A 26,424-nucleotide genomic window follows, 5' to 3' on the forward strand; every position below is an offset into this window, starting at 1 on the left:
TCAACTTTTGGAAAAAAAATATGATCTTAAACACAATAAAACAGAATTACAACTTAAATCAGTCCACAACAGAATCAATAACAATATAAAAATGATTTTTAATAATAACATTAACACAACAAAACATCTTAAAAACTTTAGTTGTTTTTATACAAATGCAACCTAGTGAAACTTGGGGAGCTGCAAAGCTCCGCACATTTTAGCTGCAAAGCTCTTATTCAAACTTCAAAAGCACCACCTAGCCTTGTCTTCATAACAGAAACATGGTTAATGAAAACTCTAATCTCAATAATTATATTACATTTAGGCGTGATCACAAAATTAATTTTCATGGTGTAGTCTGCATATTTATATCAGATACACTAATAAGTCATAAAGTAGAACATTCTCAACTTAACAATACTGACTCTGATCAAGTTTGGTGTTCAGTTAACCTTGAAACTAAAAAAATTTTTGTTGGTTGTATATACTGTCCACCTTTCAGCAATGAACTTGTAAACAACCAATCTCCACAGGAGATTAACCTTGACTGTACCACATGGTCTAACAATACTGCAACCACCACAAACCCGCTAGCTGAAGAATTTATTAGGACATTTGATTTAAATCATTTAACACAGCATATCAATTTTAATACTTTTCAATTGAACTCTTTACTAGGCCCATCTAGCACTCTAGATCTTATTTTAACTGAGTCTACTCAATGCATATTTTCTCTTGAAAGACATTCTCAACACCAAAAAAGGATAAGCTCATTTAATTCTAACTTAGAATTTCGTTATAGAATCTTCAAACCCTCCTAGAAATTTATTTTCTTCATCTCGACAAGATTTTTAAGATGTTAATTTCGTTAAACTAAAACTGTATTTCAAAGATGTCAACTGGGTTAACTGTTTTTTAAACAGTTAACCCAGTTGACATTTAAAAGAAATTTAAATATTAATGAATGCTATGAAGCATTCCAATCTACATTGAGGAATGTAATTTTCAAATACCAGCAATTAAATGGCATTATTCTGTTTTACACAAACCTTGGATCACAAAGAAAGCAATCTCTGCAATAAAAAATAAAAATAAACTTTATTATAGAAGCAAAGACCGGAACTGGCGTATGGACACTACAAAATACAACAATAGCTGCAAAAAAGTAAAACAAACTCTTATTTTATTGCTCAATATGAAAAACCTATATCAGAAAAAGCCAAGACAAATCCGAAACTTATATATCAATACATAAACATGAAACTTAAAGTTAAAAATCAAATAAGATCTATGAAAAAGTCAAATAGAAACATTACCGATCAAAGTTACAAACTGATCATATGTAGCCATATAGCTACAATCTTTAACAAATTCTTTTTATCTATTTTTACTCTTTTAAGTTAAAGTCAATCACTGCCAGCATTCAAGAAACATGCATAAGCCTGCAGACTTGGACAATTCGCCCACATGTTCACAACAAATGTTTTTTATCTCTAAATGTTCCACATTTAGAGATAAAAAACATTTGTTTTAAACATTACACCACTTCACAAGAAAGGATCTAAACTTGATGCATCAAACTACAGACCCATTTCTTTAACTTCTGTCTGCTGCAAAATCCTAGAGCACATTATAAAAGATTGTTTAACTAAGTATCTATGCCCTAATAATCTTTTATCTCAAAATCAGCACGAATTTGTGCCAAATAAATTATGCGTTACAAATTTATTGGAAACTTTTGATCAGATCTCATACTCAATGGCAAAAGGCTATAGTGTAGATGCCTTATATCTAGATTGTGAAAAAGCATCTGACACACTTCATAATCTTATGCTTCACAAACTTTCTGGTAATGGTATCTCTATGCTTCTTAATTGGATAAACTCTTTTCTTTCTAACAGAACACAACGAGTTCTCATGGATTCCCCTTGTTCATATTGGTTACCAGTCACCAGTGGTGTCCCACAAGGATCTTCTCTAGGACCTCTTCTATTCATCTTATACATCAATGACATTATAGACCTTATTAGCAATCCAATGAAGTTATACGCCGATGACAGCAAAGTTATTTCCACCAACATGACACCTGAGAGCCCAGCTTTGTTCCAAAAGGATATAAATCACATCAAGTCTTGGACTCTAACCTGGCACTTACATCTTAACTACAAAAAGTGCCTCATCATACGTTTTAACAAAAGTAAAAGTCCTAATCACCAATACTATATCTTGATTCAGCAAGAGATGCAGCATTTTGATTCTTCTTACAACGAAAGAGATTTTGGCATTTCATTTCCCGCATTCTTAAATGGGACACTCACATTGAAATAATATCATCTTAAGCTAACTCTGTTCTCATTCAATTAAAGAAATCTTTTATCTATAAAAACGCTCATGTTTGGAAGAGACTATACACATCCCTTGTCAGACCTCACCTCAAGTATGGTGCTCCTGTATGGAATTCTCTTTCTGCTCGCAACATCAAAAACTTGAAAAAGTCCAAAACCGCGCCACCAAAGCAATTCCCTCTCTAAGAGTGTTATCCAGCCAAGCCTGATTATCATTTCTTCATTTTACCTCACTAAATGAAAGACGCATTTGTGGTGATTTAATCTAAAAAGTTTTTTCTTGGTTTGTACATGAATGCCTACCAAAAGCACAAACTGTTTAAATTAACATTGTTTCTATTGGAAACTTATTGAAAGAGTTATTCTTTAACATACTCTTTAAACAAGGTTTCCTTATTAGCCTTGAATTGTATGCCAGCGTAGCTCATTTTTTTAAGCTTGTTTTATTGTGCAAATGTCAATTCATGCCAGCGTAGCTCATTTTTTTAAGCATATTTTTTGTGCAAATGTCAATTCATTGGAGCCAAGTGACTTAGCAAATATAAGTATACTATCTGTTATATTTGCAAGTATAACACAAAAAGCTCTCAGTTTTGATTTTAACTTTTGCAGTTAGTTTATTTTAAAACAGATTTCAATACTACAATATTTTTTTTATCAATGGCTGTACTAGAATAAATTTGTTCAAAAAAAAAGTTCAATTGAAAAGAGAGCAGGGTGTATGTGTTGGTCAAAAATTGGTTTTAATCCTTTTTTTAATTTCTAGACAAACACTTTTACTGAACACATTAAGGGTCTGCATCTTGAAATAATTTTATACCAATACCACTATTAAACCTACACGGTGTTGAAACATTTCAAGACCTATCAAGACTTAATATTGCAGTCTTGTTACATTGTAATCATTTCAAGAATACCAAGACTTGACATTTCAAGAATACCAAGACTTGACAACACTTTTCAAGATTGCTGATTTTGGTTTTGTATTCACTCTCTAAATAGCAAGACTAAATTTTTTATTTTATTTCACAAAAGATTAAATCATAACATCAATTCAAGGTAAATGATTTTGAATTGTAACACTTTTATACAAGATTTAACTTTGCTAACAATGTTTACATACTTGTTGGAAGTTTTCGTATTTTTTTCTTAACAGAAGTTATTTAAACTTACATCTGTATTCAACTGTATCAAACAATATCATAACAAAACCGCATCAATTCCCAAGGGATAAATTAAATAATGACAAATATTCAAAAAGGTCAGCTTGAGGTGGTTAAAGCAGAACTTTTGGTGGAAATTGAAAATCTCAGAAAAATAATTGAACCGCAACAAAAAAAAATTGATATTCAAGATTTAGAAATAAATAATTTAAAACTAAAAATTGGAGATCAACAAATTATATCTCAGGGTGTTCCAGAAATTCATAACTGGGCATCAGTCGTGTCAAGAAATAAAGTACCAATAGAACAACTAATAGTTATAAATGGTACAATGAATGAACAGAAAGAGAGGGAAAGGACGTTTAAAAATGGTGTTATATTCGAATTGCCTGAGTTTCAAAAGTCAAACTTAAAAGAAAAATCTACAGAAGACAAAGATAAAGCAAATCAAATTTTAGAAGATATTGGTTCTACAGTTAAGTTTTTATTAAAAGACTGAGGTCAAGTAATTCGTTAAAACGAGGACCAATACTTATTGGTCTACAAGATGCATCTGAGTTGTCAACATAAAATCCTTGAAGGAATTTAAAAAAATTTATGATACAATACATAAGTGACAAATTACACATATTTATGAAACTTTTATTGATACACCTGCTGGGGATTCTACCAGCTACAGCAAAAACTAGGAAAAAAAATAATAATAATAATAACAATTTCAATACTAGTATTGTTAAAAAAAATAACAAGAAAAATCTTGATATTTCTTGTTTTAGTTGACACTCTATAAAGTTGGTCTTGATTGATTCAAGACATTTCACGACAAGAAAAATTAGTCTTGTTTTGTCTCGTCTTGTCTTGCTAAAAAGTGAATAACAAGACTTTTTGTTTCAAGACACAAATCCTTAGAACACATCTTCCCCTTATATAAATATGTACAAAATAATGTAAAACTATTTGCATTAATATTTTTAATATATTTTATAAAAATTTAAACTATAAGGGTAGGGTCATTCTTTTACTTTTTTTTATTCAAAAGTTGGCGTAATTTAGTTAAAAAGTGCTAAGTTGGCGCAATTTAGTTAAAAAATCTTAATCCTCTTTGTTATAGGAGTTTAAAAATATATGGGTTTACTAGTGCCAACTTAGCACTTTTTGATTATTTTTTCTGATAAAAAATTAGTTAAAAATCACTAAAATTTTGCTAAATTTTAGTTGTTTCATAAGGTTATAACATCTAAAAAATATTAATACTAATAATCTATGAAGTTAACATTCATATTTTCATAAACTGCAGTCTAAAATTGTCTCTACATACAACTATCACATTAGCACTGCTTATATAGTGACATTTTTTCTTATATAATGTCAAAAATGACTTGTATGTATCATTTACACCTTTTACCTATCTTTTGCAATAAATTTATGTTATTCAAACTAGTATATTTCCTAAAAAAATCATGCTTTTGAATTAATTTTTTTTTTAATGTACTGGAATTTATTTGGCTTTCAATAACAACTAACTTAATTTTATTTTGGTAACATTGATTTTTGAGCAATGTCCACTGACTGACCCACTGTGTGGTGTCTTAAAAAAAATACTCATCTTGGGCAGATGTTAAATGCATCTGGCTACTGTCTTGTAAAAATTCTTCCTAGGCAAAGACTTAAGGGGTAAACAGATTCTATCTGTTGATCAGCCTTGCACCTCTCTTCATCAATTAGGCTGGTGTAGAGGTATTTATAATACATTGTTTCTAGTTTAGGCTGTTGAATGCTGGATCTTCTTCACTCAATGCATAGGTTTTGCTTGTGTCTCTGTTTTAAAAACTAGGCAACTCATTCTATTATCTCCTAATAAGATAATGAGGGTACAGCTCTAAAATTCAGTTTTATGGTTCTGAAATCGGCTGGTAGTCCAGCTTCCTGAACTCTGTGGTAGCTCTCAGAGAGGCTGACTCCATCAACAGCCGTAAAATATCAGAGTACTAACAGTGCCATGTTGCGCATGGATGGTGTCCCTGTTCATACTTTTGGTGTGCATTGTGGAGGCCTCATTTAAGTTAGAATTTACTGACTATTCTTTTATGTGCTTTTGTTTAGCACCACTTTACTCTATCACTTTTCTCTTTGTTCTATATCGCTCTCTTCTATCTCAAGACTGCACTCTTTTCAATGTTATTTCTGATCAAATTGAAGAAGTCCTCTCTCTTTATCCTTCTCTCTCTTTATCCTTCAGCCAATCCTACTCTCTACAGCCAATCCTACTCTCTCTTTATCCTATCTACAGCCAATTTTTTTTATTATTTGTCCTATCTACAGCCTATTATTTATCCTATCTACACCTATTATTTATCCTATCTACACCTATTATTTATCCTATCTACAGCCACTCTCTTTATCCTATCTACAGCCAATCCTACTCTCTCTTTATCCTTCAGCCAATATCGTTGTTGTTGGTGACTTTAATGCTCATCACACTAAATGGCTTGGGTCTACTTTCAGTGACTCTGCAGGCATTAAGACCCACAAAAAGTGGGCCTTAATGCCTGAGGAGTCACTGAACTTTTGCCTTTCTCAATCTCTAACACAAATTGTCAACTTTCTAACTTGATTTCTGGACAATCCGAATCATTTAGCTTCTCTACTCAACTTATGTCTTGTTTCTGATCCTAGTCAGTGCTCAGTTTCTCCACATTCACCCTTGGGTGCTTCTGATCACGGTTTGATCTCTCGAAAACTAATATCTCATTCTTCTTCATCATTAGAATCAATAGGGGTATCATCATACATCTTACAATTACCTTAAAGTTGTAAACTACAGTAAAGCTGACTGGGACTTTTCTTTTCGTAATTTTCTTTGTGATGGCCTATGGGTAGAAATCTTTCATCTTCCTGCTGACAAATGTGCTTCTTACATAAATTCTTGGATTCAGGCTAGCATGGAATCCTTTATTCCTTCTCAACAATTCCAAGTCAAGCTTCACTCTCTCCTTGGTTTTCCTTTTATTGTGCTACTGCAATTTCTGATCAAAACCATTACTTTCATATCTATCAGCAAAACAACTCTCCAGAAAACAGACATCTGTTTACTATCGCTAGAAACCATTGTAAAAAGAATTTGTCTAATGCCAAAGCCCACTATTCTCAATTCACGAAATCTCGTATTTTATCTCAAAAATTAGGCTCTCATAACTTCTGGAGAACCTTTAATAGTATCTATAGTAAGAGCAAATCTTTTATTCCAACTATCTTTTATGGTTCAGATTTGTCACCTTGTCTAATGACATGACCTAAAGGCTGAATTATTTGTTAAGAACTTCTCATCAATATCATCTCTTGACTCCACTAGTCGCATTCTACCTGATATAGCCGACAAATAGTTTAGTCAATTGCTTGACTTTCGTATCACTCCAGCTTCTGTATCAAAAGTAATTTCATGCTTAGACTTGTTGATTCTTGTTTTCCATCCAGCTGGCAACTGGCATCTGTTATCCCTATTTTCAAAAATTCTGGGAAGCAATTTGACTTATCTAACCATCCCATTAGTCTTCTTCCTATCTTAAGCAAGGTTTTTGAGTCTTTAATTAACAAGCACTTAATCTCTCATCTTGAATAAAATAACTTACTTTCTGATCATCAATATTATTTCAATCTACTTGTTCTACTGCTGCTTTGTTAACAATAATAACTGAAAGGTTTTATTGTGCATTAGATAGATGTGGAGGCTAAGGCTATCGCTCTCAACATTTCTAAAGCTTTTGATAAAGTTTTGCATGCTAGTCTTCTCCATAAGCTTTCTTCTTATGGTGTATATCTTTAATATATATAAGGTAATATCTTTAAGATTATTGAATCCTTTCTTACCAATCATAGTATTAAGGTTGTCCTCAATGGACAGCACCCTTCTTCATATCCTGTAACTTCAATAACTTTCAATCCTTGGCCCTACACTATTTTTAATCTACATTAACAATCTCCCATAAATTCTCACATCTAAGGTGGCATTGTTTGCTGATGGTACTACCATTATTCTTGTCTTGAAAAGAAACCAACACTCTCTGATTGCTTGGAAGGGGGCATTTGAGCTGGAAAAAGATTTCACTTCTGACACAGCATGGGGCTCTTAGTGGCTGGTGAACTATAACACAGATAAAACTCAAAAATCGTTATCGCAATAATTTAGATCTTCCTATAATTATAAATGGTAATGTACTCAATGAGTCATCTATCCTTCATTTTCTCTGACTAACTCTTACTTTCAATCTTTTCTGGAAGCCATATATCAAATCAATTGAAAATTAGCATCTGCTAAGGTTGCATCTCTTTACAGTGCTCACCATTTTCTTACTCAGGATTCTATGCTTTATCTTTATAAATCTCAAATCCATCCTTGTATGGAATACTGCTGCCACATCTTGAGCTCTAAAAACTCCTATTCGTCTAGTTTTTATCTTCGAACAGTTCTTTGGAATTTATTTCTTTCATCTTGGTTTCCTGACTTTTTCTGATATAATTTGCAATCTTTGAAGTTGTCTGTCAATCATTGTATTGGTCATCAAGAATTTCACATAATATACTATTAACTGCTAGAATACTATTTATTAATTAGATAATGTTAATAGTGCTGAGCGGAACATTAAACAAAATATTTTTTGTTTTCTAAAAAATACATGATAATTTTATTATGTTATTTCTAGAATACAAATAATAGATTTATATTGCATAAGTAAATATAAATCTACATAATCAAAGTAATAACTTTTTAAAGGATAAAAACATGATAATGAAATATAGTACTATTAAAAAAAAAGTTCCAGGATTTCCAGGAATAATTGCATGGCCTAATTAATTACATGGCTTTTATTCAGCCTAAATTTTTAAGAAACAAAACATTTTAATATTGTATGTTCTGTTGGACGGGCAAACTTTCTCAAAATATTTTATATCACTTTAAACTTTAGGAAAATCTGGCACAGGATAGAAATTTTTGCATTGACTAAATCAAAACCTTAGCACTTGACTTCACTTTGTACATTTAATTGTGTCTTTTTTTAGCAATAAATTTTAATTATGAATAATAAATGCTCTGTTGTTGGTCATACCTCTATATTGGTGGTTTTTGGTTTTTAATTTTCCATATTTATGACTTGAGAAGTTTATGGGTTTGATTTGTCAAGAGAAATTTCTGGACAGTCACCAAATCCTCTGTGATCTGCCCAGACACTTTGAAGAAAATGTACTACATAATGGAGCATTACCATAATAATATTGTTTGCTGTAAAACCATAAAGACTGCTCCTACAATATACTCATCTAGCATGGTAATTGCTTCTTTTTTAGTAATATCTGGACTAAAAAAATCATTAACTAAAAGAATATTTTAAGACAATGAATATCAGAAATTTTATCAAATGATGTTTTTAAAGATCTTAATTCTCTTTCAGTTGCTGATTCACCAACAGGATAATTATTTTCCAAAATTGACCATTGTGCCATGTTCACTAAAATTATTTCAAACCTGAAGTTGCTGAATCTGTTTGCATCAACAAAATTTTTCATGTCAAAAAAAATGGTAGTTATCTGGAGAGATAAGTCTACTTATGTCTTGTTTTAAAATCGACAACATCACTATTTAAAAATGTTTGGAAATAATTTAACCTCAAGAGTGCAAGGCAACCTTTAAGCATCACATAACACTTTAATATTAGGGGTTTATTTGAGACCACAAAAAGTTGGAAAACTGTAGCAGGCGAATGGAACTATGGTTAAGCATGTGTCAACATACAACAACTTAGTTATATATATATATACTATACAACTTATGACACACAGCATACAACAACTAAAGAACTAATGAACAGGAACCAAATATAAAATAATGTTTTTACATTGACAACAAGTTTTAACCAATCTAATCATACAAGGCAGTTGAATAAAAAGAATCAAGAATCTAGACATATTTGGTTACAATATTGATTTTGAATTAATATTGATATCAGTTATGCCTTGGCCAACAGTTGCCTGATTTAAACCAAACAGAAAGTATTTGGTCTATATTAGACAAAAAAACAAACAGAAAGGTCATTGAAAAATAAACAATAATGAATAAATAAAGTACCTTGTAAAAAAAACAGTGTTCTGTTTGTAAAAAACTCATAAAAAATAAAGAAAAATTAAGCACCAAAACAAGGAAAAACTTCAACTATTTAATTTTATATGTAACATCAAAATTATATTATGATACCTTTATAAGTTGAAATAATTTTTATTGGTTAATTAAAAAAAGTAGTTATTTTTTCTATCAAAATTGATGTATGTATAAGTATGTGTGTACTCTCTTTTCACACACACACACACAAACACACACGCGCATGCACACACACACACACAAAACTCCATCAATATACTTATAAAGCCTATGTAAATTAATGATATTGTGCTGACAAGGCTGTAATATATTAACAAATTAATATATACATGTACAAAAAAACTAAAATTAATTTTTCAATGATTAAAATCTCTTTGCATTTTCAAACTTATGAATTATAGTATACAGCTTTAAAATGTTTTACCTTGAAATGTTTGGGCCAGCAAAATGAAGTATAATGCTAGCATCTTCTTTATTTGCACATTTGTTGTTTATTTATATACTAAAAAAAAATTTTAAAAATAAATATCAAACTTAAATCTGAAATTAAAAATATATATTATACTTAAAAATTACTTTGAAGATATTGTTGGTATACAAGGGAAATGCATTAAGTCTAAAAACATCATTTTGAGATAATGAACAAATAAGTTTTTGTGTAATAGTTGAAATAAAAAATCTTAATAACTCATTAATAATTGATTTATTAAATTTGTGTGGTATATCAAATGATAGAGAACTTAAAATACTAAATAGTGGTATAAATATAGAATAAAATAAAAAAGATTCTCATAATTTATGCACAAAAAAAAACTTTTTTTTTTTGCGTATTTGCGCAAAATTATTTTGCAAAGTCTTTTTTTAATATAAACAACAATTATGCAAAACTAGGATACACAACAATCTAAAAAAAAACTTTAGACCATTATGATAACATTAGGAAAAAAAGTTTTACAAAATATTGAGATATACCTTGCGCTCATTTTAGTGCATTTCCTTTGTATACCAACGATATAAACTTAAAATAAACATTTTATTCAATTCTATCAAATTATTTCTTTAATTATTGGTACTTATTGTACTTTTTAAGGGAATTTTCTCAAGAAATAATTTTTTAATTACGTTTTTTTAATAAATAGCCATCATACAATGTTTAGATTTTTTTATATGTCATTCTGAAGGTAAATATTAAACATACTTAACATACAAAAAAAACTGTTAAATATGCTAAATATATACAAATCAAAACATACATGATATACATATATCATATACATATACATATCATATTCATATACATATACATATATATATGCATATATCATATACATATATATATATGCATATATCATATACATATATATAACATATATCATATACATATATATATGCATATATCATATACATACATATATATACATATATCATATACATATATATAACATATATCATATACATATCCTATACATATATCATACACATATATATATGGTAACATATATCATATACATATATATATGCACATGACAGATTACTGGTGACATACTGAAATAGCTAACAGTTTGATAAAGGGCATAACTTGGTTTAGACAAGCAGTATCAGGGTTAACGTTTACAGTAATTCAATGAAAACCTAAGAAAGTATGCAAAACTTTGAAGTGTTTAATATTTTCAGAACTCAATTTTTAGGGTTTGATGACAAACACTTTTAAAAAGTAAGTTTTAACTTTTTAAGTTGAATTTTCTTTTTAACACAAATATTTTATTAAAAAAATAACCTAAAAAGTAAAAAGTAAGAATGAAATATGTTTTGCATTTAATAACACCAATAATTTATGTGTTTTCTCTTTTTTTTTTAAATCTGCAAAGATAAAACCTCTCAAGTTAATAAATGTACTCTTAACAAATGCTTTTAAATTGGATGAGCTAAGGTCTTATCTTGCATCAACAAATTTTTACAGGACTAAATTTTAATTCATGACATTCACCTCTTTTTAATAAACAATTAATTAGCAGTTACACTTAAATTCTTTCTATGGATATGTTTTTGCCTTCAAGTATTCTTATAAATTTGAAATAAACTTTTAAAAAGGTTCTTTATTGACTACAAAAGTTTGCTGAAGTAGAAGAGAGTCCACTGTAAAAGTAAAATCCACTGTAAAGGCTTATATATACAATCAGAATAGTATTTGTTTATTTTTGTTTCTAGTGTTCTTTGAATTTTAAACTCACTTAAACTTTCTGGTGCCTGTTTATAAAATAAGTTTGGCCATGCCGAATGAACTCTAAAACATAATAAAAAATGCTTCTTTTTGTTTGTCTTCAGGTGAATGCTTTTCATTAGATTCCAGTTTTTATAATCTTACAAATAAAAACATTTGTAGATCCTAAAATTTAGAGTGCCTAATTAGAAATCAGGTCAAAATTTAACAGCCCAGACTGAAACTTATGTGTTTATTTGTAACCACTTCATTATTAAAATTTAGGATTTTTTTTCATGTTTGTACAACTTTTCAAAAAATTTTAAATATTGTATGTTTATATTTTTGTAATTTCAAAAATTCCACAGTTTTGTTACAGATTATATTGATATATATATATTATTTATTTATTTTAGTTCACCTCCCCAAAGCCATGAAGACCACTACAGTCGAGGAGGCTATTTTAGTTGTGGTTACAACCCTCACTCAACTCTGTAGCTCCGAAACACGAAAATTGATGAACAAGGCTGCTACACAAAGAAACAAATTAAACGTGGTACTAGCAGAGACGTGGTGAGGATTGAACTCGGAACTTCTCGCTTATGAGGCGAGCACTCTACCACTACACCACTACCGCTATAGTTTAAAATTTACTAGTTTTAGTTTTCATATCACGATTTGCAACAAGTTACATAATTTTTACCTTTATTAAGGATATTTGACTGTTCACATTCCGAATGCCTGAAAAATATAGCCTAAAATATTGCAATATATTGCCTAATACATAATGTCTATCATGTTTATCTACATATAAACTCCATGGAAATAAAATAAAAAAGAAGGACAGTATCTATAACAAAAGAGAGATTACCTTTTAGATTAACTAATGAATTGATGAACCAGATTAACTTTTATATAGATTACAAAGATTATTCAAACATTATTTTTTAAGAGTTTCATTGGTAAAAAATAATTATAAAAACATGGAGGAAGAGGGAAAAAGAGATGTTAACATACATTACTAGTTATAAAAAAAAAAAATAATAAAGCCTATTTTGGGTGGTTCTAAAAATGACATTAACCATAAATTGTATAAATTTTTGTAAACATTAACCCTGATCTTTTGCAAACAGTAAAATAAACTATATTCTCATTGAAAATGTCAGCTTGAAAAAATTATACACAATCATGTCTGAGTGGATAAAGTAAAGTGGAAAGTGTGCCAAGGATTTTTTTTGCTGCCTTTAAATAGAATAATGAATAAAAATAAAAATTTTATTTCTGACTATACTATTTGAGTTGAGGTCTTTAGATTTCTTACATTTATATTAAAAAATGACTTATATCAAAAATAAAAACTCAATATATTTTTTTATCTATATTATTAAATTTTCACTTACATACATTCTGAAATCTTATTTAAAAAATTATATTTAAAAAACAATCTCTAAATAAAAAGAAAGTTTAAATCTATTTAATATATACATGTGTTATAAAGCTAAAATTTCAATATAAGTAAAAAATAGTTAATATGTATAAAATATAACACATAATTTATTATAAATTTTTTCTATAAATTATGTAAAACATATAAACTTATAATAAATTTATAATAGGAAAAATATTTTCAGAATTGAGCGCTACATAACAAATTATAACTAATCAGACAAGTCATTCATTGTCTTTAAATATCTTTGTTGATCAAAATTAGGATTGTCAAAGATTTTGTGTTCGAAACCAGATTTTTTCTTTCTCATATAAATTACTACTACACCAATCATAAGGATTAAAAGAGAAAAAAATACACCGAGTGCAATTTTTCCACCTTTCGAAAGACCTCCTTCTGAACCTGTTAAAAACATTTCAATAAATACATTTTTTTTTTGAAACTAAATAAACATTTACATTTTAACCCATATATAATATAATATTTATAATTTTAGAATTAAATTTTTGAATTTACTTGATCGCATATCTTTGGTTGGTACTTCTAAAAAAAAAAAAAGGATAAAATTATAATATATATAAGATTAAAACATAGATTTTTGGTACACATATAATTGATATATTTTTGTGATTAAGAGAGAACTTACTTATTTTCAAAGATGTTTTATCAACTGTCAACCCTGATAATTCTCCTGTTGCAATTTGATCTTTGAGTGGTTCTATTGGGTCAACATCACTAGATGTGCTGAACAGCAATTGAAAGTCAACAATAACACTCCCTGGACTAAATAAAACAAACAAGCAAGTCATAGATAAAGAAAAAATTAAGTTAATGAAAAAAAACTTACAATTAAACTATACTTTTGAACAAGTGCTTACCGGAAACCAGTGACAACTACACGCTTGAAGCCATCTTTAAATGTTTCACTACCGATGTAAACACGAGTGATCTAACATAAAAATAATGACACAATTATAACAAAAAATAATTACATAATTATAACAAAAAATAATTACACATTTATAACAAAAAATATTGACATAATTATAACAAAAAATAATTACATAATTATAACAAAAATTAATTTCATATTCATAACAAAAAATAATTACATAATTATAACAAAAAATAATTACATAATTATAACAAAAAATAATTACATAATTATAACAAAAAATAATTACATAATTATAACAAAAAATAATTACATATTTATAACAAAAAATATTGACATTATTATAACAAAAAATAATTACATAATTATAACAATAAATAATTTCATATTCATAACAAAAAATAATTACATAATTATTACAAAAAATAATTACAATATTATAACAAAAAATAATTACATAAGCATAACAACGAATTTTCAATAAATAATCAGTCTGTCTATAATGCAAGCTAAGGATTATAAAAATTCTTAGCATTAAAAAATCTCATTTTTAACAAGTGTTTCCTTAATATTGCTTATACTTTCCTAAATATAATGGAAATTATATTAAGGAAAATATAAGCAACCCTCTCTCAAATCTTTAACTCCGAAACACCAATCTCGACAAACAAGGACGCTGCACGGAGTAACAAGTTATTAGACATTTATAAAAATTGAACATTTATATAAACTATTTTAAAAATGCTATTAAGAGAGTTGCTAAAAGTATTAAATAGTGTAAAAAATTTAAAAACTTTGGTAAGTATCAAATTAATAATTATACTAAAAACAATGAGTATGGAAACAACCAAAAATAATTATACTAAAAATTCTAAGTATGGCAAGAACCATAAATAATTATACTTAAAAACTTTTAGTACAGAAAGAACTAATCCTAATTAAATTAAATACTCTGAGTTTAGAAAAAAACTATAGGTTTTTTCTGAACTAAGAGTATTTATTTTTGATATAATAAAATATATATATATATATATTATTATATCAAAAATTAGCATTGATAATAGGAAAATGTTATAACTGAAAAATTGATTCTGATAAATCGGCTACGCATTATGCAAAGGAGTTTTAAGATGGTATCATAAAATTGCTTTAGATTTCAAGAATCCATAAAAATGTAAAAAAAAAAAAAAATTAAACCAATTCTTGATGTTTGAAATCTGATTATAATAAAAACTATTTGTAGTAAAGATTAAGAAAGGCAAAAGTTGTGGGCCTTAATGACTGCAGAGTCACTGAAACTAGAGCCAAGCCATTCAGTATGATGAGCATTAAAGTCATCACTAACAACAATATTGGCTGAAGGAAGATAGGGCTTACTCAATTTAATCAGAAATGACATCAAAAAGTGTGCAGTTTCGAGATGAAGGAGAGTGATATAGAACAAGGTGGCCAGCCAAAAGTTAATTTAAAATTCTAGGACATTTCCGGATATATTGATCTTTTCTCGACCAGAAAAAAATAAAATATGTTGTCTTCAAAATATGTTTTATATAAATATAAACATATGTCCTATATAATATGGTAAAAGTTAAAAAATATTTTGTACTTTATATATATACATATAGACATGCTAGGTTATCAAACACTTCTATTTAATCTCTTTCTTAGATAGCTCAAGTTTTTTTAGTAAAATGTCAAGCTCTTTAATTGCCAGTTCTTTTTCTAAAATTGTGTTTCTAAAGGAATTTGCTTTTGTCAGCATAGTGAAGTTTTGCTTTTCTTCTGCTTCGACGCACTTTGCAAAATTTTCTTTCTGCTTCTTTATAATTATAATTACTTTATAATTACTTCTTTATAATTATAATTACTTTATAATTTCTTTATCAATCAATTTACTTTTCTTTTTACTTCGTCTGCCTTTAACTGATCCTTATTTTCGATTAACACTGAATTGTACCTATTGTATGCTAACCTACAGCTTTTTAAAAGATCACTGGGAAGCTCATACTGATGAATAACAATGTCACGGGAATTGATGTGGTAATAAACTATTCTTTGGGAAACAAGAGAACTCTCTTGTAGATTCTCTACTAACAACTGTTTGTTAACACTGAATCCTTGTTCTATTGTAGATTGGCCATGAGATAAATCAAAAATGATAACACAGACTTTCCACAATGTTGAATACTTTTCAGTTTTGTGCAAATAGACACCAAGAAATTTATCAACAGAATTAGTTAACCCATTAAATGACTCAAATTTTTCTCTAAATCGAACACATTCTGAACCAACAAATTCATCATACTATTGTTTTGCATTGTCTGCATCATCAGTTGAAAGCCATTTTAATGCACTTAATCTCTCAGCGAAATTTCAGAATGGATACTTCTTTATTTTGAATCATTTCATATGGAGACAAAGATGAAGCATTCCTCACTAAAGAATACTTCAATGGGCATCTTTCTTGAAATTTTTGCAATAATATTATGATAATCTGTCTACATTCTTTCTTAAATTCTAATTTCTCTTCTGGTTTACAACGAAGAGAGCTTCACATCTGCTTCAGCACTGTTCCTATGTCAATTTGATCTACTTCAATCTTTGTTAAACTAAATGCTGCTGCAGCTTCTTTTAAAATGTTCGGTTTAAGAATTGTTTTCAGCAAATTTCTCAAAATATTTTCTAAACTGTTTGATAAAAATGCCACCATAGGTCTGTCTGTATGAAATAGAACTAGGAATGCTTTAAATTTTTTAGTAAGATCTCTAAAAAACTGCATTTGCAAAGGTACAAACTTGTCAACATAATTATCTAAAAGAGCTTCATTGCATATATTTTTGGGACATCTGCTTTTGCACAGATTCCCAATATTTTATAATTGTAACCATTTTTGGCCACACAACAACTCTTCTAGAAGCCACATCTTCTACCCAGTGAGTTGCACAGAAACTGTAACATAATAATAACAAAATTATTAAAGCTAAAATACTCTTAATTTGTGTGTGTGTGTGTGTGTGTGTGTGTGTGTGTGTGTGTGTGTGTGTGTGTGTGTATATATATATATATATATACACTTGCTCAAATAGATAAGTACTAATGTAATCACCTATTTTTGCAGGTGAATTTTTGAAAAGATTATAAATTGTACAACATATTTTTGCTAATTCTCTCTTTTGGGAATTTATTGCTGTCTGTAAGGCACAATGAACAATGTGCAAACTGCAACTCCTCATACTAACTATACCACAATATTCTTTTTCCTGTCTATGTTTATCTAAGATTTGCAGAACCTCCCAATTAACATTAGGACCATCCATTGCTACTTGAATTAGTTTTATAAAGATCAAACACCTCTGTTGCTTCAATAAGTTTGTCAAATAAATTCTGTGAATTAGGGCGTCTGAGGAATTCTGAGTCGATATATCTAGCTTTTACAAAACTAAAACTTAAAGCCCAGTATCTAATTCCGGAATCCATTTGTTCATTTTGAAGATAACATTCATACTCTCATCATATGACAAAACAAGGATTGGTGATGCTCTGACATGAGAAAAAAGCTGGTCTCGAGTATGTGGTGCCTATCCAAAACTAATAAGGTAACCACATTTTGCTTTGTTTAATGCAAACTTTGATGTTATTGTGCTGTCAGAGAATATAAATTTGAATATTTAATTTATATTAGTTTTACTCAAAGAAAATTGTGAAAATTACTACATTTAAGGTCCATATTATTTATGCCTTGAACCACAGCTGGAGATTGAAGATCCTCAATAGAAGGCTGTGCTGATTATTAGCTTATATATTTTTTTGAATTAGGAGAACTTTTATGCTACTTTTATGTTACAGATAGCTGCTTCACTGCCAGATTATTTCATCCTGTAAAGAACACAGCCAACCAATTTCCTACAAGCTTTCCAAAAATCAGGTAAACATATATTTAAATAAAAGTAAAAAAACTTATAAACTACCAGTAAAGAATATATCTGCTGTATTATGTGTCTTTGCATTATGCTTCTTACTATATGCATAAGAATCCAAGGCAGATACCCCCATGTTAGAAGTATCAATATCCATTCTGCACCAACTACATCTTGTTTTTTAAGAATTTGAAGTACAAAATTTTACCCAAGAAGAATATTTTTTGTTGTATAGTCATTCTGTTTGAAAGTGACAGTTTTTTGTCTTAGACATTATATTAGTTATATATAATAGTTTATAAATAATTAGTAGATGTTAATAATACTTACAGTAACAGTTAACAAAATTTTTTTTGGATTTCAGAAAATACATAAATTCAGTAGAAATCTACACATTATTCATAATATTTCTGTAGAAGACAAAAACATGATAACATAATATTGAACTAGTTCAAAAAAACGTTCCAGGATTTCCAGGATTTATAGCTAAAAAGGGGTGTTTTTCCAGGACTTTTCCAGGACCTATCAAATTCTAGGACATTTCCAGGTTTTCAAGGTTTTTAAGGACCGCTGGCCACCCTGTAGAAGGTAATAGAATTGAGTGGTGCTAAACAAAAGCACATAAAAGAATAGTCTGTGGATTTAAACCTAGTTTCCTGACAAATGGGTGAATTCTTATGAATGTAAATGCCCAGGCCAAGCATGTGACTATTGGAGTTTTTATGAATTAAATAAAAATAACCCTCAACACTAAGATCACAAGATGAAACAGCCAAACTCAAATTAGTCTAACAAAGAGCAAGTAGGTCTGCTAAACTTTGCAAGAAATAAGAATCAGAAAAAAAGTTACTTTAAAGACCACAAATATTAGTGAACCCCAGATTTAAAAACTTTTTTTTTGTTTTTTTGTTTTTTATATTCTTTGGTAGTTTAGTCATTTTTGAATTTGTTAAAGAACTTGACTCAAATCACAGATAGCACTCAGTACACTATTTAATAGTCCAAGCAATTGCCTCATTACTATTAGTAAACCCTAAGCCATAACAAAGGACTCCAAATGCAGCCTCAACAATACGAACAGGAACACCATCCATGAACAACAAAGCACTGTTAGTACTTTGATACTTTACAGCTGTTGATGGAATCAGCCTTTCTGAGAGTTACAACAGAGTTTAAGAATACCAGCCGGCCTCAGAACCATAACACTATAAAATTTTTAGACATGTACTCTCATTAGGAGATGATTACAATGTATTATAAATACATCTACACCAGCCTAATAAATGAAAGAGTGCAAAGCTGGTCAACAAATAAAATCTGTTTACCCCTTAAGTCTTTGTTAAGGAGGCCTTCTACAAGACAGTAGCTAGATGCATTTAATGTATGCCCAAAAGGAATACTTTTGAGACTCCATCTTTATTATCAAGACACCTCCTCTATTAAAACTAATTATGATAAATGTAATTATTTACTTTAACTTTGCTAATTAATTTTCCTGCAAATACTTACTGTAAATAATGATTGTAAACTATCTCTTTTATGGTCTTCTACATAAGCGCTTCTTCTTGGTTAAGCTGGTCTTATCAATAAGCTCTCTTTTTAGGAGTATAAAGTAACATCTTTAAGATTATTGAATCCATGCTTACCAATGGTATTATAAAAGTTGTCATCAATGGACAGCACTCTTCTTTATTTCCTGTAACTTCAGGGGTTTTTCAAGGTTCTATCCTTGGCCCTATACTTTTTTTAAATTTAAATTAAGCATCTCCCAGAAATGATACTACCATTTTACTTGTCTTGATAATAAGCCAACATTCTCTGATTGCTTGGAGAGGCATTTGAGCTTAAAAAGGATTTTACTTTTGCTACAGCATGGAGCTCTCAGTGGTTGGTGAACTTTAACTCAGATAATACTCAATTTTTCTCGTACTTCCTATTCTTCTTGGAAACCATATTAAATCCATTGATAATTAGCATCTGCTTAGGTTGCAACTCTTTATCGTATTTATCACTTTCTTACTCCAGATTCTATTCTTTATCTCTATAAATCTCAAATCTTGTCCTATCTCTATAAATTTCAAATCTTCCTTCTGATCTTCGAACAATGCCACTTCTCTTTTAGACAAGGTGCAAAAACACATTGTAGAAATAGTTGGACCTGATCTTGAAGCCAACTTTCAACCATTGTCAAATAATTGTAATATTGCTACTCTTGCTTTTTTCTATAAATACAAATGGACGCTGTTCTAAAGAGATAGCACCTCTTGCGTTGTCTACTAAAATTCATTCTTGTGTTACTCGTTATTCAATTAAGTGTCATCCTAAGTCATTTTTTAATCAAAATCTTGCTTTATAAACTTCATCTTTTGTCCTCCAGTAACTTCCAACTCTAATAGTGGTTGCTTGCAGCGTAGTTGGAAGTGAAAATGTTTGAAAAAAAAAATTACATAATGATTTTTAATAACCTCATATATACAAGGATTGTAAATAATCCCCTGCAAATAATTAATATAGATGATCTTATGTATATATTGATTGTAAATGAACTCCTGAGCAATTCCACGACCATCTCACAAAAATGAAAAAATTAAACCAAATAATACTATATATCAGTAGAAAGCCCTACTTCTCCTATTTCAGAAAATATATGGCTTGCATAGTATGCCACTATTATAAAAAATAATATGGGCTGAAACAGAAGGTAAAAATAGGCGTTTTTGTGATAATTTAATTCATTTTTAATCGCCTATGTTCAAATGAACCTATAAAAAATTCAAAAACTGTCTAGCTCATTGCAATCAGGTTTTTAGCTGCACTAATCATTGCTACTTAAGATGAAAACATACTTATTGCCAGAGGAATTTAGAAAACCATTTATTTTAATCAAATGTTATTACCACTATTGTCACGTTGTGACATGTCACACTGTGACAATTAGGTTACCAATAGTTTTATTTCTAAGACAACCAGTAAAAATTAGGATTTCAAAATTCCAGCGCAATAAGAACTTTATCTAGTACATCTAAAAAAATAATTAGCTCAAGTTTTTTTAAATTTTTTTATGTTACACCATGACGCCACGCCGTGACAATTTTTTAACAAAATTTAAAACTGCTAAACTGAAACCACAATTAAGTTTTTATCAACTTTAATGACCCAGATTATTGTGCAGCCTAATTTCTTTGACGTTTTTTACAAAGACTACGGAATATAGGTATGTTTTCCATAGGCAACATTTAGAGGATGAATGCTCAGCTATCCTTGAGGCTCTCTTTTGGGATACATAGAGCCTCTCTAAGGGATAGTTGTAACTCCATTGAGCCTTAGATGTAATATGTGCATCTCCATAACTACTGTGTTGCCTTTTTTAATCTTTCAAGGGTTTAACATGCCTCTTACTCATGCTGAACGTCAAAAGAAATATCGTGAAAGCCAGTTAGAAAAAATTTGGCAAAAAAGTAGTTAAAGAAAAAGAATCAAAAAGGTGTAAAGAAAGAAGACTTGCTAAATTGGAGGCTCAACGAGAAAAAGAAAGGCAGCAAAAGAGAAAGACCAGACAAAAAATAGCAGAATCAAAATCTGTAGCTGTTACATCACCCCCTTACAAATCTACAAGCACTCTTTGAAAAGCTGTTAAGAGAGCCGAGTAAGCAACACCAAAATCGCCCAGAAAGAGGGCTATAGTTGTACAAAAACTTTTAATAAAAATTAATGAAATCCTTAGCCCAGAAAAAATACTTAGTGAAAATGCATTAGATGCTTTAACTGTAAAATTGGTTCTTGATTTTTACCAGCGTGATGATATATCTCATCAAGTACCCGTTAAAAGAGAAACTTTTGTTGTGAGATTAAAGAACAAGAAAGAAACTGTGCAAACACGTCATTTGTATATGAATGTTAATAAAGCTTATACTGGTGAATGATTCCATCGTTACGTGAGTTACTTTTGAACAATAGTTAAACTCATAAACCGGTGGTTCATACTTCAGCATAATGCTTTGTGAAATTGCGAAATTTATCCCAAAATTTTATTTTAACCATACAACAAAACATATTCAAAAACTTGTTCTAAAAAGTTAAACATTTCTTATCTCAAATTATAAATCAAAAATCGTTACGTGCGTTATTTGCACACATCTAAAATTTTAACAAGTAAATTTTGACAAGGCTTATCTGTTAACTGGTTGCATATTAAAAAACCGAAATGTGCAACTTGTTATTAAAGATGTCGCTTAACAAAACCATAAAGTGGATTTGGGGAAAAGATTTTAATACCGGATTAAATTAACAATTTGTCATCGTTATGTGTGTTACCAGTCTCGTTACATGCGTTACCATTGCAAAACAATTGATAAAAGCTATCATTTCACAACTATAATACCAAAAGCGTAGTGATTACAAATGCAAGCATGCAAAATATAAGTTGTTAAAGAGTTTAGACGCTCATGGTAATAAAAATTTAAATGTCTGTGGAGTGAAACACCATATATGATCGGGTTTTTGAACCAGCAAGTGACGGGGGATCAATTTTTCTAAGAACTTGACTTTTATCGTAAAGCATCACATCAGGTTTAGTTGGCCAAACCCATGAATTCCCAAACAAATGTTTTTCAACTGTGGATACTAAAACTTGATTTGACATAACTTCTTTTACTTGTCCAGGAAATTTTGATCCATTGTAAATAACGACACATTAATCACCTACGAAAAGTGTCAAAATTGGGCTGTGACCATTTTCATCTATTTGACGTAAGTAATCTAAAAATAAAATGGTGCACTTTATTTTGTCCAAAGCTGTTTCCTGCAGTATGATTTTGCCGCGCTGATTTGCTGTGACACAATGATTTGTTTTTATGCATTCAACATCTTTTACATTACTCCATGGGTTAAATTCGCTGGTTAGCTTATCAATCTCTTTTTGCTGAACATGAAAAATTATTGTTTTAGGCATTAACATGGTTACCAATTCAGCAAAATCTTTAGATGATTGAACAATGGTGTTAGCTCCCTTTGACATAATTTTTTGACGTACAAGATATTTTGCTTTCTCACCAATTGCGTCAATTACCCCCTTTCCATGAGAAATGGCGAAATACTTCCGCTGAAAATTTTTGTGATATCGACAGACCAGAAGTTGCAATAAATGCAACATGTATTTATTTCTAAATTCAGGCGATGGTCCATCCGACCAAAAGATTTCTTCATCATAATAATTTGAATCAGACAATTTCATAATATAATCATATACTTTGAAAAGAAATGCAAAAATAGTATCCTTGTTTTTCTTCAGAGTATCGGAGCAAATAATAAAACTTTGTTGTGTACCCCTTGCAAACGTAGCTGCTGTAAAAAGAGTAACGCTAGATCTGCTCCACATAGCTAACTGGATTTCAGATTGATATTCGCATGAATATGACATTGCAAAATCTATTTGCAAGATTCTGGAGGTACATTTTGTTTTGTCTTCAGAAAATTCTTTAGCTTAGATTCTTTTCACCCGCACATGCTTTACAACCTTTTCAAAACCCTCCTGAATGACACCAATAAGTTCTCCAACAGTACCTGTTCTCCAACAGTACCTGAACATAGTCAAGTAATACTTCCTCAAAGTTTCCTTTCTTCCATTTTTCCCAACAGCCATTGTATCTAAAATGCTTGCCATTGTGTGCACAATGTAAAGTTTTGAAACAATGTTTTACAACTTTCCCAAGCGTTTGCGGACAACAAAATGAATATGACATAATTATCGTGTTTGACTCACCCAAAAGTTCTCTAGTTGACGTTACCGTAGATTTCATAGTTTCCTTTTTCTTAGCTTTACATTTCGCCACCCTTGCAGCTACTTAACGCCTATGTTCAGTTAATTGTTTCTTTGTCATTTTAGCAAATTTATGAATACATTACCCTCATGCTAGTTTAATTCAAATGCTGAGAAAATTTACAAATCATGTGAAGTTGCGTTTAAATGTGCCAATTTAAGGAATCCTATAAATAGATTCATAGTATTTGTACATACTATTTATACATATTTATTTATAGATATCCATATTCATAGATACGTGGTAGTAATTATCGTTACGTGGGTTACCCAATTATATTATCATAAATTTAAAAGGCAATTATAATCAAATCCACATGATATCAAGTATAAATGAAGCATCTAGTTAAACTTGTTTATAATATTAGGTCGTGATATTAAAAACAATGTGCTTGTTGTGCAGCATTAAAAAATTGGCGTTTTTGTTACGTGTGTTACCACTTATTGACTTACTAGGAATCACATTAATATTTTTAAAGTTGAAACAGCGGACCGCCGTCTTATTTTACTTAAATGCTATCACATGTGTGTTGGTAAATATTTCTTGAGAAAATAATCACTCAACATATCTAGCACTTTTATTAACACAAGTCAAAAAGATTAGTGTTCATTTAAGTAAAACTTATATTTTCCCACACTTGCAGGTATTCTGTATTAAAAAAACATCAGGGAAATCATAATACGTTAGCACCTACATTTTATGACAATTTTGTATGTTTTGTACAAAAAATAAAATACTATATTTCATTTTCTGTGCATTATAAAAAATGTGAATTTGGTTCACCTTTCGTGGAATCAGTCTGGTTTTAAAGGTGATTATCCTAAAGAATCAGTAGGAAAATCAACGCTTGCTAGTTAACGCCCACCACATATGTTTTTGTCTAGTTCAATGTCAAGAAACGTTTGTTGTTGTTAATGACATCAAAATATAATCCTTATCCTTGAAGCCCTACACAAGTTGGATTCAAATTTTACATTTGTATTTACATGAATTTCCTCTTAGCTCAATTGGATTTTGCTGAAAATTTCAACTTTGTGGCAAGATGGCAGTCAGCAAATTGGCACAAGATGCAAGTTACTGTGTTTACTGCTGTATTTTGGAACCAAATTTCATGCTCATCAGCTGTCATAGTTTCAGATATTTAAGCCATTCAAAACAATCTATTCTTGTATTTGTTCATAATTTATTATCTAACCATATTGAATCAAGTGTTAAAATACTACAGGTTTGGACAGACAGGCCATGTAATCAATTTAAAAATCGTTTTATTGCATCAGTAATACCCTGGTTGGAAGAACAGCATGATTTAAAGTTATTCTGGAACTTTTTTGCTGCTTCACATGGGAAAGGGCTGGTAGATGCTATTGGTGGGACCGTTAAAAGAATAGCAACACAAAAATTAATTCAGAGAAAATTTATAATAACTGATGCCATAACTTTTCATGAAGCTGTTAAAAATGAGACTAATTTCAATGTCTATTTTGTTTCTATGGAAGATATTATAAATACAATAAAAAAATTTGAAATTGATGAGTTATTTACAAAAGCACCAGCAAACCCAGGAATATTTGCAGTACACCTAATTCAAAACAATAATGGAAAAATAGAAATGCAACCCTATTTAATTCCAAGTATTTAGTAAAACAACTTACGTCTTTAGATAAAATCACCGAAAAACTTTAAAACGTTGTATGTAAGACAGCAATATAATATCAACGCGATTTGACACTGATATAGTATGGACGTGTTCTGAAGATTACTATGTAAGAACTATTTATATGAAGATGTAATTACATATTTGTCTAATACATCTCTACTAAGTTTTAAATTTATTAAAAACAGCCTATTTACCTGGTTTATAATTACCCAAATATGTCTGGTCACATCTGTGACCAGCTGTGACATCACAATGTGACGCTTACCACTAGTTAATTAAAGGTGCGTCTGTTTGAAATTTAATTTTAAAATGTTATTTAGCTACAAAACTTGTAAGAGTAATGTCTTAACTTTTTGTTTGATGCCAAGTTAATAATTCACTTCATCTAAATTAGCTGAATCGCGGTGTTGATCTAAGAACTAAAAAACAATTAGAATTTTGGTCACGCTGTGACGTTTTATATTTTCTTGCACGAATGAGAGGCTAATATATCCACCCAAATTTATTTTTCTTGCTTTTTGTAGCACCTATTATGAGCTAACTGAATAGCAAAATAAATTATTAAAATATTGAAGGCTTAATACAGAAAAAAAGACGATTGTCACGCTGTGACAGTCGTGGATTTTCTCTCCTGTATATGATGATTATAAATAATCTCCTAAATATAAGGATTGGAAATGATCCCCTGCAAACAAACATTGTATATGACCTCCTGTATATAATGATTTTAAATGTTCTCTATATAATAATTGTAAATCATCTCTGTATATTATGATTTTAGCTTATCTTAATTATATAATGGTTGTAATTACTCAAATGAATATATCAATGTAATAACAATAACACTA

At 29.5% G+C, this 26,424-nt stretch overlaps 1 protein-coding gene across 1 annotated transcript in view; it reads right to left on the minus strand.

Annotated features, from left to right (window-relative positions):
* LOC100215503 (uncharacterized) overlaps positions 1 to 26,424 on the minus strand; it is a 208,094-nt gene that overhangs the window by 96,114 nt on the left and 85,556 nt on the right. Inside the window, exons 47-52 of the mRNA XM_065809523.1 lie at positions 14,167 to 14,237; positions 13,935 to 14,071; positions 13,805 to 13,831; positions 13,501 to 13,690; positions 8,778 to 8,844; positions 1,826 to 1,979 (exon numbers count right to left, since the gene is read on the minus strand). Of these exons, the coding sequence (XP_065665595.1) occupies positions 1,826 to 1,979; positions 8,778 to 8,844; positions 13,501 to 13,690; positions 13,805 to 13,831; positions 13,935 to 14,071; positions 14,167 to 14,237 (646 nt within the window). The remainder of the gene's footprint in view (positions 1 to 1,825; positions 1,980 to 8,777; positions 8,845 to 13,500; positions 13,691 to 13,804; positions 13,832 to 13,934; positions 14,072 to 14,166; positions 14,238 to 26,424) is intronic.

The sequence above is a fragment of the Hydra vulgaris genome, chromosome 11 (genome assembly GCF_038396675.1).
Source record: "Hydra vulgaris chromosome 11, alternate assembly HydraT2T_AEP".
NCBI lineage: Eukaryota > Metazoa > Cnidaria > Hydrozoa > Anthoathecata > Hydridae > Hydra > Hydra vulgaris.